This window comes from Peromyscus maniculatus, chromosome 7, assembly GCF_049852395.1.
Source record: "Peromyscus maniculatus bairdii isolate BWxNUB_F1_BW_parent chromosome 7, HU_Pman_BW_mat_3.1, whole genome shotgun sequence".
NCBI lineage: Eukaryota > Metazoa > Chordata > Mammalia > Rodentia > Cricetidae > Peromyscus > Peromyscus maniculatus.
Genome location: NC_134858.1, coordinates 14,771,015 through 14,786,412, shown reverse-complemented (window position 1 = coordinate 14,786,412; position 15,398 = coordinate 14,771,015). Strand labels below are relative to the sequence as shown.

Genomic DNA, 15,398 nt, shown 5'->3' with positions numbered 1-15,398 from the left:
GATTAGGGGGTGTGGCCTTTTGGGAGTAGGTGTGGTTCTCTCTCTTCCTGCTGCCTACAAATTACAAATGTTGAATTCTCAACTACAATGTCTACTTGCATACCACCATGCTCCCTGCCATAAAGATAATGGACTAAATCTGAAACTGTAAGCAAGTCCCAGTTAAAGGCTTTCTTCTATAAGAGTTGCCACAGTCATAGGGTCTCTTCACAGCAATAGGACACTGACTAGGACACTATTGTTCTGTATAAAAAATAGCATTAAATTCAGCTATACTCATAGGCTAGTGCCTTGCTCAGCTTTCATCAGAGAAACATCCTCCCACAGCAGCTGGGAACAAATACAGTGACCCATAGCCAGACATTATGCAGAGAGCAAGGATACCTCCCAACACTCAAACCTAAAAAAGATATCTCCATCAAATCCCTCCCCTCAGGGCTCAGGGAGCTCTGCAGAAGAAGATGTGGAAAGATTGTAAGAGCCTGGGAAAATGGAGGACACCAAGAAAAGAAGGCCCTTCCAATCAACATAGACAACATACGTGCAAACTCACAAAGACTGAAGCAGCATGCACAGGGTCTGAACAGGTCTGTACCAGATGAGGTCCTAGAGCTGAAAGGAGAAATGGATACATATCCCCATCCTCATCTCAAAAGCAATCTCTAGGTGATAACCTCTTGCAAATGAAAATTTAGTTTTCTCCATGGGAGTCTCACTGGGAAAACAAACTACTTTTAAGGGTAGGTTGTATGCCCAGCAGTAGATAGCCAACAGAAAATGAACTCAACAGCATCTTTGTGGGGTAGGTGTGTATGTGGGGTCCAGAGTTGCAAGCACAGACTGCAGGGAGTGCCACAGAATTATGTAGTGCCTTGTCCTTACAGTTTGTGAAGGTTATTCTTGGTTATCAACTTGATTACATATGGAATTAACTAAAACCCAAATGGTGGGGCACATTTGTGAGGGAAGTCATTTGCAGTGGGAAAACCCACTTCTATACTATATCTTTGAGGTGGGAAGATAAACCTTTAATCCAGATCTTTTGAACTGGTAAAATCAACCTTTAATGTGTGCCACACCTTCTTCTGGTAGCCTATGGAAAGGATTTGGTAGAAGGAAGCTTGCTCTCTCTTTGCTTGATCTCGCTTTCACTATCAGTCCATTCCTTTACTGGCATTAGGGTTTATTTCTTCAGGATTCTGGCATATACTAAAGACCAGCTGAGACATCCAACCTTGTAGACTAAACAAGTACTGGATTCGGACTTTCCATTGGTAGACAGCCATTGTTGTGCTAACTGGACCACAGCCTGTAATCCATCCTAAGGAATCCCCTTTCTCTACCTTCCATATGTATGTATGTATGTATGTATGCATATAGATATAGATATGGACTATATATAGATATAATAAAGAGATAACAGGCTAAGGTTGCGTAGTCAGAAAGTATTGGATTTATGCAATGTTTCAGTATATATCTAAGTAACATCTTAAGTTTTATGTCTGTTTTCTAGTTAATTTTCATTACATTTATTTGCATGTGGTGCCAGGCACCCATGTGGTGGTCAGAGAATTGCTTGGGGGAATTGGTTAACTCTTTCAGCCATGTGCATCCAGGAATCAACTCACGATTTCAAGCTTGGCAGCAAGAGCTTTTGCCTGCTGACCCAGCATGCCCACCCCTGTAGCATGAATCATTAGCAGGTCTTAGTAAAAAAACATGGAGGCAGATACTGGGGTGTAATCTGAAAGATCAGAGAAGCAGAACAAGCCATACTCAACCTTACCTTAACAACTCTTTATCCGATCCTGTTTCCACAAATCCTCAGACTGAAAGCTTCTGAGTCCTCACCTGAATGGATCTCAGCTGAACTGCTGCTAAAATCCTAAAAGCTTAAAGGCCTCTAGTTCCTGGTCCTCATGCCTTATGTACTTTTTTGCTTCCTGCCATCACTTCATGGGATTAAAGGCATGTGTCTTTCCCAAGCAAGACATGAGATCTCAAGTGCTGAGATTAAAGGTGTGTGCCACCATGCCTGGCTCTGTTTCCAGTGTGGCTTTGAACTCAGATATCAGGATGGATCTCTGCCTCCAGAATGCTAGGATTAAAGGCGTGTGCTACCACTGCCTGACCTCTATGTTTAATATAGTGGCTGTTCTGTTCTCTGACCCCCAGATAAGTTTATTAGGGTGTACAATATATCAACCACAAAAGCCTATGTCAGCAGGTCTGGCTAATTGCACAACATAGGCAACTCCTGTTGACTTTAAGCAAAATAAGTTTGACATAAAATGAAATATGCAAGGTGGGGCACAGCCTAGTGGGTAAATGCTTGCTGGTGTCTGCTGGACAGACACAGAGTTTGAATTCCATAATCTGGACACAGTAGCATGTATATGAAATCCCAGCACTCCTGTGAGGCAATAGGACAGGGACAAAGGAATCCATGGAAGTTCATGGGCTTGAGATACTATCTCAGATAAGGTGAGAGGTGAGGATCAACACCAGAGTTTGTCCTCTAACATGTTCCATGGCACACATTTAAAACACACACACACACACACACACACACACACACACACACACACACACACACACACACACAGTGGGATGGTTGACTTCATGATACAGCTATACAGAGTCTTTAGAAAGACAGATATATGAAAATAGGTAAGAGAATGATTGTGACTTTGGGCAAGACTGAGCATGGACAGATGGAGATTAGAGAGCACAAAACTGAAGTTATATAGAAAAACCGTGTCCAGAGCTTTAATGTGCAACGTAGAACTCCCGTCAGTAATACCATGCTATATAATGGAAACTGAGTAAGCCAGATTTCAGGTTTTGTAATACCCATAAAATTGTAACTATGTGAAATAGCGTGAGGTATTCATCAGCATTGTCAACTGGACTGGTTCTAGAGTAACCTAGAAGACACAGTTCTGGGTATGTCTGTGAGGGTATTTTCAGACTTTAATTCAGGAAAGAAGATCCACCCTAAACATGAGTGGAACCAAACTCATAGGAACTCATGAACTTTAGACCGACAACTGTGGAGCCTGCATGGGACCAGACTAGACCCTTGCATACAGGAGACAGTTGTGTAGCTGGGTCTGTTTGATGGGCCCTGGCAGTGGGATCAGGATCTATCCCTGGTGCATGAACTGGTTTTCTAGATCCCATTACCTATGGTCAGACACCTTGCTCACCCTTGATGCAGGGGGAAGAGGCTTGGTGCTGCCTCAACTGAATGTACCATTCTTTGCTGTACCCCCATGGGAGAACTTATCCTTTTGGAGGAGGGGAGGAGGGGTATGGGATGGGGGTTCAGTGGCAGTGGTAGGAGTGGGAAGAAAGATGAGAGGGGGATCTGTAGCAGGAATCTTAAAAGTTCTTATTAATAAAATCAAACCCGGAGCCAAGTATTGGGGTGAACACTGGAAGATCAGAAAGACAGAACAAGCCACAGCTAACCTCACCTGGCCAACTTCTCAAGCTGATCTTGTTTCCTCAGAATGGAAGCCTCTGTGTCCTCATATCCGAATGGCTCTCAGCTGAACTGCTGCTCAAAACCTAAAAGCTTAACCAGCCAAATGCTTCTAGTTTCTGGTCCTCACGCCTTATATACCTTTCTGCTTTCTGCCATCACTCCCTGGGATTAAAGGCTCGCTTTCTGGGATTAAAGACATGAGTCACCATGCCTGTCTATATCCTTGAACATATGGATTTCTGCCTCTGGAATGCTAGGATTAAAGGCGTATGCTACCACTGCCTATCCTAAGTATCTAGTGGCTTTTCTGTTCTCTGACCCCAGATAAGTTTATTAGGGTACACAATATTTTGAGGAACACAATACCACCACAGGGATCTGTGGTTGGTATGTAAAAGTATGGTGATATTTTATTTGTGCCGAAATGTGACTTTATTTGTATGTTAATAAATAAAGTTGCCTGGGGGTCAGAGCTAATAGCAAGCCATTTAGCAGAAGTCTGGCAGTGGTAACACACTCCCTTAATCCGATCACATGGCAGGCAAAGTCTCTGAGTGTTCAAGGACAGAGCCAGCATGGAGACACATGCCTTTAATCCCATACCAACCACAAAGACCTAGAGGTCTGTATAGGCTGGCAGTGACAAGGAAGTCATGTGGTTGGGTTTAGAACCAATGAGAAGGCAGAACAGAAAGGCAATAAAAAGACAGGTCACACAGGAGAAGGTCTCTCCGAGGTGAAGGACAGCAGCGACTGGTAAGCTAAAGGCTTGGCTAGTGCTCTGACCTCTTGGGCTTTTAACTCTTTATTTGGCTCTGTGTTTCTTATTTAATAAGACCGTTTAGAATTACATCTACATAAAATGAATAAAAAAGTTTTTTAAATAAAATTAAAAAAACATAAGTGGTGCCATCCAATGGCCTGAGGTCTCAGACTGAATAAGAAGAAACGAAGGGGTGGGGGGTGAGTAGAACTTCAACACCATCTTGCTGTTTTCTGACTGCAGATACAGTGTGAGCATTTGCCTCACATTCCTGCTGCCAAGTCTTCTGAATGCCCCCTCAAACTGTGAACAAAAGAAACTCTTTCCCTAAGTTGCTTTTGACAAGTATTTTACTAGTGATTAGAAAAGTTACACATGATAGCTGTTAATCTGTAAAAATCATTTTATTATATATGCATATCAAAACACTGTATTATATATCTTTACACAGGTAAGTATAGTCCTCACCTGCATCAAGGAAACTTGTTTTTACAACAGACACCATCACAGAAAACCACAACCAATCAAGACACAGAGTTGTGGAGTCCAGTCCCAAGGGATACACATATAACACAACTCCTGAAATTAAGGTTTAGGGATCATTGCTAAGAAGGGGCAGAAAGATTATAAAGCCAAAACAAACAAACAAACAAACAAACAAACAAAACAAAACAAAATGGAAAATGGGGAGTTTGCTGTGAGATTGTGCCTTCTAAGACTATCAGAAGCCACAATAGTTTTTAAAACATTGTAGATAAAATACAAGAATGTGAGGTAAATTCAGGACAAGCACCAAAATGACACAGAGAAACCCTATCTTGAAAAACCAAAAACAAAAAAAAAAAAAGAATGTGAGGTAACTAGAAAATGATGGGTTGGAAGTTACGAATTACTTGGTGCTCTTCCAGAGGACCTGGGTTTGGTTCCCAAAACCTGAATGACAACTCCCAACTGTCTATAACTCTAGTTCCAGGAGATCTAATACCCTCTTTGACTTCCATGGCCACCAATCCCACACACTGTTCATAGACATACATGCAGGTAAAACACTCATATACATAAACAAAATAAAATAGTGAATGAATATAGGACTATAAAGAGCAACAGAAAAAAATCTTTTCTCATCTCAAACTCAATTTCTCATCTCTAAAATAATTTACTGGGGCTAAAAAATGGTTCAATACTTGAGAGCACTCTCCCAGAGGGTCCAAGATTGGTTCCCAATACCAGTGTATGATGGCTCACAACTGCCTATAACTAGAGCTCCAGGGAATACAATACCCTTTTATAGCCTCTTCATGCACCTGTTCTCATATGCACATAGCAACACACAGACACACATAATTAAAAGTAATTTGTTATGTTTATGCTTCCATGTACGTCTATGTACCTAGTGTCTTTGGAGACTAGAAGACGGCATTCAATCCCCTTGTTGTAAACTGCTATGTAGATACTGGGAATTAAACCTAGGTCCTCTGGAAAGCAGCAAGTGCTCCTAGTCACAGAGTCATCTCTCCAAGCCCTAAAATAATTTTAAAAAATAAAAATTACTGGCTGGATGATATGGTTCTATGGTAGGGCATTTGCCTGGTATGAGTGGGAAGTTCAGTTTGATCTTCAACATAGAGGAAGAGGTGGGTAGAGTAAGAGAAAGAAAGAAATTATCATTTGTATTAATTTTTTCCATTGCATGGAGAATTTTAATAAAGATTGTCAAGTTTAAAGTTTCAAGGTCTCAAAAAAAGCAACCAAAGACACCGAAAAGAAGTGTCAAAACAATTCTGCATTTCATCGGCAGTATCTTCTCCCCAGCTTCCCCTCCCTGTTTATAAGTTTGCCCTCCTTGACCCCCTCGCTTTCTCTGCCTCATTTGCTAGCCTGTGTTCAATCAGTGCAACTGCCAGTCTTTCTCTTGCTATTTTCACTTTCTTTTCCTGCTTGCTAATATCTTCTTCGGTGACGAGGATTTGATTGCAAAGGATCTGTGGGATACTTGCTTCTGGAATCATCTCTGACAAATGTGAAGATGACTCATGGGTGGTCATGGGCCTAGAACCGATGCTGTTGGCTTGAGTCTCTGAAACAGATGCATCTGTGCCTCTAGGTGTAAGGTCTTGCAAAGCTTTGGCTAGATCTGAAGTGGTCAAAAGTTCTCCTGCACTGCTGTAGGCCTGGAGTCCTTGCAGTCTCTTCTGCCAGCAGGCTTGTTGGGGCTTGTCCAGGCTCTCCTCCCAATGATGATATCTTACCTCATTGCCAGGATGGGATGTGATCCTAGTGACTGGCCTCTTGAATGTATAACTAGACATTCTCAAGGGGATTGAGGTGTTTAAACAAGGCTTTGGCTTTGATAGGTTCTCATAGTCGAATTGCTTCCTCTGTGAAGTCTTGCCCATCTGACTCCTTTCTTAATCCTATTAGCATAAATGATAAAATTGGAATAATGTGATAAAAGCTGCCTTCTTGTATTATCCATGTGATACTTACCAACTAGCAATGCTGCTTTTACCTTCCACCTTCCCTCTATCTCTCTGGTGATAGATCTGACCTGTATTCAGGGACATCATTAAGCAGATCTAAGCTGAGCGCAGAAAGCTCCAAGTCAAAATTCTCCAACCATTTGGCAAAACTCTGTCCCTGCTTGAGTGTATTTTTATTCTCTCTGGATCCACTGCCAAGAGCTTGAGACCTCAGATCCCCTGTCATGATACACAGTCCTGTCTTCCTCCAAGTCTCTAATTTTGCCATTCTTCTATGTTATTTGATAATGAATATGTTATGAACCACTTGATTTTCATAGCTCCTTTAACATTTAAATCAACAGTGAGATTAGATTGTAAGAGCCAGAGGTTGGGAAAGAGTGTTACAGAAACAGCATTTTCTGAACACAACAGGGCCATTGCAATCAGGAACTCACAATAACTCTAATTACTCGCACAAAACCTGTACAAGATCAGTTCAGCAAACATTCCAGCACAGACGTGGGGAAGCTCATGGCAGTTGATGGCTGCTGAGGGAGGAACAGTAAGTTTTCTTCAGGGATGTGGCCTCTGATGGGTTGCTTCATTGGATGGCCCTACATCCATGCACATACTGGAAGCACTAATAACTTTCAGTAGATTTAAAAAGAAGGGCATGGAGTTGGAAGGGAGAAGTGGTGAGGGTATTTGGGTGAAGCTGGGGGGGTGAAATGAAAGATGATATGATCAATACATTTCATACATGTATGAAACTTTCAAATAATAAATATGTATTTTAAAAAATTAATAGCAAAACTACCAACAATATCATTCTTGAAAAATCACCACAAGACCTGAGACACATTATTCAACCCAAAAGGTCATGCTCAAAATAGTTTAGAAAACCTATTCACAGCAGAGCAGAAAGAAAATAAAGAAGAATGGAAGGCAAGAAGGAAGACAGGAAAGAAGGAAAAGAGGAAAGAAGGAAGAGAAGGAGAGGGAGGGAGGGAATGAGAAATGAAAAAAGGGAGGTACGGAGGGAGGGAAGGAGAAAGAAAGGAAAGAAGGAAGGAAGGGAGGGAGGGAGAGAGGGAAGGAGGAAGAAAGAAAGGAAGGAAATAAGGGAGGGAAAGAAGGAGGGAGGGAAGGAGGAAGGAAGGAAACAAGGGAGGGAAGGAAGGAGGGAGGGAAGGAAGAAGGAAGGAAACAAGGGAGGGAAGGAAGGAGGGAGGGAAGGAAGGAAGGAAGGAAGGAAGGAAGGAAGGAAGGAAGGAAGGAAGGAAGGAAGGAAGGAAGGAAGGAAGGAAGGAAATGTATTCACTTACCACCAGATTTTGATTTCTAGTGTTTTTTTGCTAGATTTTATGTAACAGTACATGGCACATAAATATTTCTCAAGAACAAAAGTTTACTCCAGAATACTTGCCTCCCTTTTTCACTTACTAATGTTTATTAATATGTATTACACAAAGGGGCTTCACTGTGGCATTTCCATATTCACAAATAACGTACTTTGATCACAGTCACCACTGCTATTGTTCTTTTTTTTGTTGTTGTTGTTGTTTTTTTTTTTGTTGTTGTTGTTGTTTTTGTTTTGTTTTGTTTTTCGAGACAGGGTTTCTCTGTGTAGCTTTGCGCCTTTCCTGGAACTCACTTGGTAGCCCAGGCTGGCCTCGAACTCACAAAGATCTGCCTACCTCTGCCTCCCTAGTGCTGGGATTAAAGGCGTGCACCACCACCACCCGGCATATTGTTCTTTATTATGCCTCCTCTCCCTCCTCCTTTCCCCATTTCCCTTCTACATCTCTCATGTTTCCCTTTTTCATGTTATATTTTTTTTTTATTTAAAACACACTTCCCGTGTTGAGGTGGCTCTGAAGGTAAGGGCCCTTGCTGCTGAGCCTGATAATCTGAGCATCGCCTCACACAAGCTGTCTTATGACCTCCACATGCTTGTCATGGCAAACATATCTATACACCCCTTACACTCAAAAAAAAAAAATGTTAAAACTGCTTTAAATATCGAGTTTCCACACGAGAGGAAATACGGCATTTGTCTTTTCTTTGGGGTGTGTATGTGTAGAATGTGCATGTGCTTATGTCTTTGCATGTGTGTGCACATATGCATGTGTGCCTGTGGAGGCCTGAAGTTGATGCCAGATAACATCTTCAATAGACTTCTACTTTATTCATAGAGGCAGGGTCTCTCATTGAACCTAGAGCTCACCAATCCTGGGTAGGCTAGATAGCCAGCTTGCCCCTGAAATCCATTATTTCCGCCTCCTCAGTACTGGGATTACATGTGGCCACCACACTTGCTTGTTTGTTTGTTTGTTTTTTCAACGTATTTTATTTTTGAGATTATATTACACTATTTCTCTCTTCCCTTTCCACCCACCAAGCCTGCTTTTGCCCCTCTTTTCTCTCTTTTAAATTCATGACTGTTGCACAAATCCTAATTGGTCTTATAATAAAAACCCAGAGCCAGATACTGGGGTAAATGCTGAAATAAAGGAACAAGCCACTAGAGAAACTTCTCATCACCACCAAATCCTGGGACCGAAAGGGAGGTGAGAGCCTATCTCCACAAATCCTCAGACTGAATGCCAAGCTCCTGTCTCCTCTTGCCTTATATTCCTTTCTCTGCCCAGCCATATCACTTCCTGTCTCAACCTTCCTAATACTGGGATTAAAGGCATGTGACTCCCAAGTACTGGGATTAAAGGTGTGCGCCACTACTGCCTGGACTCTATGTTTAATCTAGTGGCTGGCTTTGTCTTCTGACCTTCAGGCAAATTTTATTTTTTATTGTTTATTATTAATGAATACAAACAAAATATTATCAGACATGACCCCTTTTTTTTCATTAATTGTTGTTACGTGCTACCCATATATACATATATTCCTAAATATTGGCTGGCTTTAATGTGGGTTCTTGGGGTTCAAACTCCAATCTTCATTATTGCATAGAAGTGTTTGATCCACTAAGCCATCTCCCCAGTCTGGTATTTATCTTTCCAAGTCTGACTTCTCTCACTCAATATGATGGTCTCTAGTTCTATCCACTATCCTGAAAATGGCAGAATTTCATTCTACTTTATGGCTCAGTAACAGTTCATTGACTGACTCTAGAGCTCAGTTGATAGAATGCTTGCCTAGCATGCACAAGACCCTATGGTTTGATCTCCTTAAAACCGAGTGTGGTGATGCAGGTTGGTAATGATAGCACGTGGGATATGGAGGAAGGAAGATAAAAAAATTAAAGGCATCCTCAGCTACAAAATGAGTTTGAGACCAGCCTGGGCTACATAAAACCCTGTCTCCAAAATAAAAATTTCTGGCCGTGGATCTCTGCATCGGGTGGAGCTCTGGGAGTCCAATAGGCGAGAAAGAGGAGGGTTTATATGAGCGAGAATTGTTGAAACCAAGGTTGGATAAAGCACAGGGACAAATAGCCAAACAAATAGAAACACATGAACTATGAACCAAAGGCTGAGGGGCCCCTAACTAGATCAGGCCCTCTGAATAGGTGAGACAGTTGATTGGCTTGATCTGTTTGGGAGGCATCCAGGTAGTGGAACCCGGTCCTGTGCTCAGTGCATGAGTTGGCTGTTTGAAACCTGGGGCTTATGCAGGGATGCCTGGCTCAGCCTGGGAGGAGGGGACTGGACCTGCCTGGACTGAGTCTACCAGGTCAATCTCAGTCCTCAGGGGAGGCTTTGCCCTGGAGGAGATGGGAATGGGGGGTGGTCTGGGGGGAAGAGGAGGGGGCAGGATGGGGGAGAACAAGGGAATCCATGGCTGATATGTAGAATTAAATTATATTGTAAAATAAAATAAAAAATAAAAATAAAAAATAGAAATTTCTTTTGTCTATATATGCTACATTTTCTTCATCCATTCATAAGATGATGGGCATCTGGGCAAATTCTACAATTTGACTTCTGTGGAAATTGTTCTTCTTTTAGGTTAACATACAAGTACAAGCATTTACAAAAGAGTATGATCATGTGATACATATATATACACACTGTATTATGATTAAATCAAGAAAATTAGCATTTTAACCATCTTAGCATTTACCATTTCCTTGTGTTGGGAAGCTTCCAATTTATCTTTCCCAGTTCTTTATAATATGTATGGAATATTGTGAACTACAGTCACATGCTATTATAGAATATAAGAACTGATTCTTCCAGTGTAACTTTGGTACCCATTATCCAAGCTCCTTCCTCCTGATCCCACATTAATACTCAATTCCACAGTCTATGAGCTCAATAATTCCATTGGTATTACTGAAAAATTCTTTTCCATTTATCTTACCCACCTTGTAAAACTTCAAGTTTGGAAGACTGCCAGCCTTATGATACCTGTGGGAAGAAAAAACACGACATACTATTTTGGTGCAACTATAAATACAAAATATTTAACATTAATATGGAGAAAGTCCTAAAGCCTGGGCATTGATCTTTCCTTTTATGTGTTAGTCTATCAGTCACTGAATTTCCCTTAAACCTGATACTTTATTTTTATTTTTTGTCATTTCCACTTTTAGTTCCACTTTTTGTTGCTGTGATAAAATACTCTGGCAAAAGCAATGGATATCTTACAATTCCATTATATTATAGTCCATGACTGCAAGGAAGTCAAAGCAGATATTTACATGCACAGCCAAAAGCAGAGGAATAAAAGCTCATACTCTGACACACTCATGTTCCCTTAAAACTTTCCCAGTACTTCATGGGGAAACTGTAAACTAGCCTGAAGTTTTAGGGGTCTAGTTGACATACTTAGACATATCTTAGACTCTGTAAATTTCTTCCAATTATGTTGATATTTCCTTTATCTCCCAATCTGAGATCTTCCCCATCTTCCTATTTTGTAACCTCATGCCAAGAAGTCCCTCAATCTTCAACAACTTTTTCTAGGGAATCTTTCCTTCGGCATAAAGCCATGTTTACGTTTCTCTGAACTACATAGAAACTCCTTGCCTAACCTTTTCTGCCCCTTCCTCTTAGTACAAACTGCTCAAAAAGGGACATCTACATGATGTTTTTCTGGAGCATCTTACCTCCAAGCAGCTCCTCGGACTATTTGGAACCTTTGTATGTTGTCATCATTCTGTGGCTCCTTCCCTTGAAAAAGTCACAATGACCCTTTGTTATTAGATCCAAAAGGAACTTTTCACACAATCTCTAAGTGGGAAGCTTTTTTTTTTTTTGGAGGCAGGTTCTGGCTCCACATAATCCTTGTTAGCCTTCAACTTGCTGTATAGCCCAGACTGGCCTCAAACTCACAATCCTCCTGTCTCAGCCTCAGCCTCTCAAATGAATTATCACATGTAGCATAATTATAAATATCATGAATACACAGCATGTACATCTGATACAATTCAACCCATACATTGATATGTGCTACTAACAAACAATTTCTAGAATGTATTTTTTAAATGTAAATAACTATAGAAACAATAATGGCTATGAATAAAAAATTTGATAGGTTTTTATATTTTCAGGATAAACAAATAATGTCTTTAAGATTAGTATATTTAACCACATTTCAACATTTTACAATGCACACACATATCAAAACATCAAGGGTCACATGGTTCCTGCTATGGCTTGAATCTGAACTGTCCCCCACAGGCTTATGTTTTGAATTCTCAGTCCCCAACTTATGGCAGTATTTTGAAGGCATAGAGCCTTTAGCAAGAGGGTCCTTACTAGCAGAAGGAAATCACTAGGAATAGGCAATGAGAACATTGTCACCACCTCTGGTTCCAGATCACCTGTCTCTGCTTCCTAGTCTGCCCACATGCATACAACTGCTGTCTCCCAATCCCAAAGCCAAGAATCCTACCAGGATAGAAGGTAACATTGTGAAACTGTAGCTAAGTAAACTTTCCCTGCCTTAAATCATTTCTATGATATTTTAATCCTAGTTATGCAAACATAACTAATACATTATTCTATAAATAATATAAAACTTGTTGTTATATTAGCTAAAAACAAATTTAACTTACATAAAAATATTAATTTGGGGGCATAGTATATAATAACTTTTGTGTCTATATAATGCTTCAGGTTGTTGATAAATTTTATCCTTTTTATATCTTTTTAAATTTTTGAGAATTAAATATATTTGTGAAGTGGAATGTGATGTCTTGATGTATTCTCTGTCATGAAATCCTAGTCCTTGCCTTAATTCCTATCGCTTATATGGTCCACCAGCTTTGAAGATAATTCTCCCTCTAGTGACACAAAGGATACAGGGTACAGAAACAAGGACAGAAACTGGGATTTTCTAACAAAAAGGAAATAATTTGGCAGTATAATTGGGGGGAGGTGTGAGAAAGAAAACAGATGAGAGAAACAAATGCCAAGGGAAGAAAGAGAGAATAGACAGTCTGAGACATAAATAACAGAGGAAGAAATGAAAACTGAAATGTAAACGGAAAGGGAGGAAAGAAGATTCAGACTGAGGAGGAAGAGGAGCAGGTAGAGAAGAAGGAGGTAGAGGAAGAGGAAGGACATTCAGATGAACAGAGAAAGAAAACGATCTCAGGGTTCCCACAGATCATAATCTTTTGCTTCAAAAAGTATCATATACACAACATAAAATAGACCTTCTGACCCATTCCTCAGTGCCTGGCCCAGTGGTATTAATTATCTTCATATTGTTGTGCAACCATCACCACCATTCATCTCAAGAACTGTCCCTTCGGAAACAGAGACTCTTTTCCTATTACACACTAACTCTTTATCCCTCTTCCCAGGCCAGGACACCCACTGTTCTATTTTCTACTTCTATAAATGTGACTACACTAGGGATAGCTGTATGTAGAAACAGATAGCATTTATCTGTTATGATTGGCATACCTTGCTCAACAAAATATTTCAATCATGTTGTACTATATGTCAGAATTTCTTTTTTTTTTAATTTTTTTTTCAGAGCTGAGGACTGAACCTGGGGCCTTGTGCTTGCTAGGCAAGCACTCTAACACTGAGATAAATCCCCAACCCCTTTTCTTTGCTTTTTAAGGCTGGTTCCTATTGCAGCCACACATAATCTTACACTGTAAAGGGTGAGAATGCTGGTAACTCATAGCCCACTCTGGTCCCTGCATAGTGTCCACTGAAAGCTGCTGATCACTTGCAGAACATCCCACAGCACACAGATAATCGCAGTAGACATGGAACCAGGAACAGAACTCCATCTGTGCCTGGGAACTAAAGTTGACATCCTGGCTCCAGTCAGCCCTGCTGCTCACACTCAGCATTATGGTCCTTGTTTTCATTCCTGAGAATAGATTAAATTCAAGATAAATCCACTTCAGCCAAGGGAACACAGAATGTCAAACATCTGTATATAACAAGGTTGAGGCAATGTCTTGCATAAAAAGACTGTATTATCAAATTAGCATATATTGGGCCTGAAAGATAGCTCAGTGGGTCAGGGTGCTTGATTCCAAGCCTGACAACATAAATTCTATGCCTAGGACCCATATGGTAGAAGGAGAGAATGTCCTCTGATGTTTGCATGCAGATACATACAATAAATAAAATGTTCTTTTAAATTAATATGTTAATTGCACAAAGGAATGGGTTTATGATATTCCCTACTATATTTTCCCCTAGCTTCCATGTGTGACAGAAAACATGAATTTTTTTCTTTGGAGACTAGTTTATTTCATTTCATTACTATGATTATTTAGTATAGTGACCCTTGTCCATTCTTTTCTGCAAATGACATATTCTTTATGGCTGGATAGAGTCCCACTGTATCTATTTACCACATCCTCTGCTAATGGGTACACAGGCTGGTTGTACCATAGCTACTGTGAAGAATGAGGTAACAAACATGAGTATGTAGGTATGTAATATGTAGCAAGCTTGTATAGTTTTTGTCAAATTGGCACAAGCTAGAGCCATCTGTGAAGATAAAACCTCAACTGAGACAATGTCTCCATAACTTGGCCTGGAGACAAGCCTGTGGGGCACTTTAATAATTATGATTGACGTGGGAGAACCCATACCACTGTGGGCAGTGCCACCCTGTGCTGTGGATATCGCTCTATATAAATAAAACACTGATGGCCAGTGACCAGGCAGGAAGTATAGGCAGGCGAGGAGAATTGGGGAAACAGGAAGAAGGAGGGGAGTCACTGCCAGCCACCGCCAGGACAAGCAGCATGTAAAGACACTGGTAAGCCACGAGCCACATGGCAGGGTATAGATTTGTGGAAATGGATTAATTTAAGCTATAAGAACAGTTAGCTTTTTTTAACTGGACTAGAGAATTCACAAAACAAGAAATACAAATGGCTGAAAGACATTTAAAGAAATGCTCAACATCCTTAATCATCAGAGAAATGCAAATCAAAACGACTCTGAGATACCACCTTACACCTGTCAGAATGGCTACGATCAAAAACACCAATGACAGTCTATGTTGAAGAGGATGTGGAGCAAAGGGAACACTCCTACACTGTAGGTGGGAATGTAAACTTGTACAACCACTGTGGAAATCAGTATTGTGGTTTCTCAGAAAATTAGGAATCGAACTACCTCAAGACCCAGCCATCCCACTCTTGGGCATATACCCAAGGAATGCTGATTCATACCATAAAGATACATGCTCAGCTATGTTCATAGCAGCAGTATTTGTAATAGCCAGAACCTGG

The 15,398-nt window shown here is 40.7% G+C and overlaps 1 protein-coding gene across 3 annotated transcripts; it reads right to left on the bottom strand.

Moving 5' to 3' along the window:
• Positions 1 to 5,920: 5,920 nt before the first annotated feature.
• Mbd3l1 (methyl-CpG binding domain protein 3 like 1) lies at positions 5,921 to 11,858 on the bottom strand. 3 transcript variants are annotated; one of them, XM_006992690.4, is made up of 3 exons: positions 11,787 to 11,858; positions 11,043 to 11,085; positions 5,921 to 6,667 (listed from the first exon to the last, which is right to left on the bottom strand). In XM_006992690.4, the coding sequence occupies exon 3, from the start codon at positions 6,647 to 6,649 to the stop codon at positions 6,080 to 6,082; it is 570 nt and encodes a 189-aa protein (XP_006992752.1). In that variant the 5' UTR covers positions 6,650 to 6,667; positions 11,043 to 11,085; positions 11,787 to 11,858; the 3' UTR covers positions 5,921 to 6,079. The 3 variants fall into 3 exon arrangements, with proteins under 3 accessions (XP_006992752.1, XP_042136405.1, XP_042136404.1); XM_042280471.2 differs by having other exon boundaries at positions 11,506 to 11,789; XM_042280470.2 differs by having other exon boundaries at positions 11,712 to 11,789.
• Between the last annotated feature and the right edge of the window lie 3,540 nt (positions 11,859 to 15,398).

Coding starts and splice junctions, on each gene's coding strand:
- Mbd3l1 (XM_006992690.4), bottom strand. CDS start 6,649: ATGGGCAAGACTTCACAGAGGAAGCAATTCGACTATGAGAACCTATCA.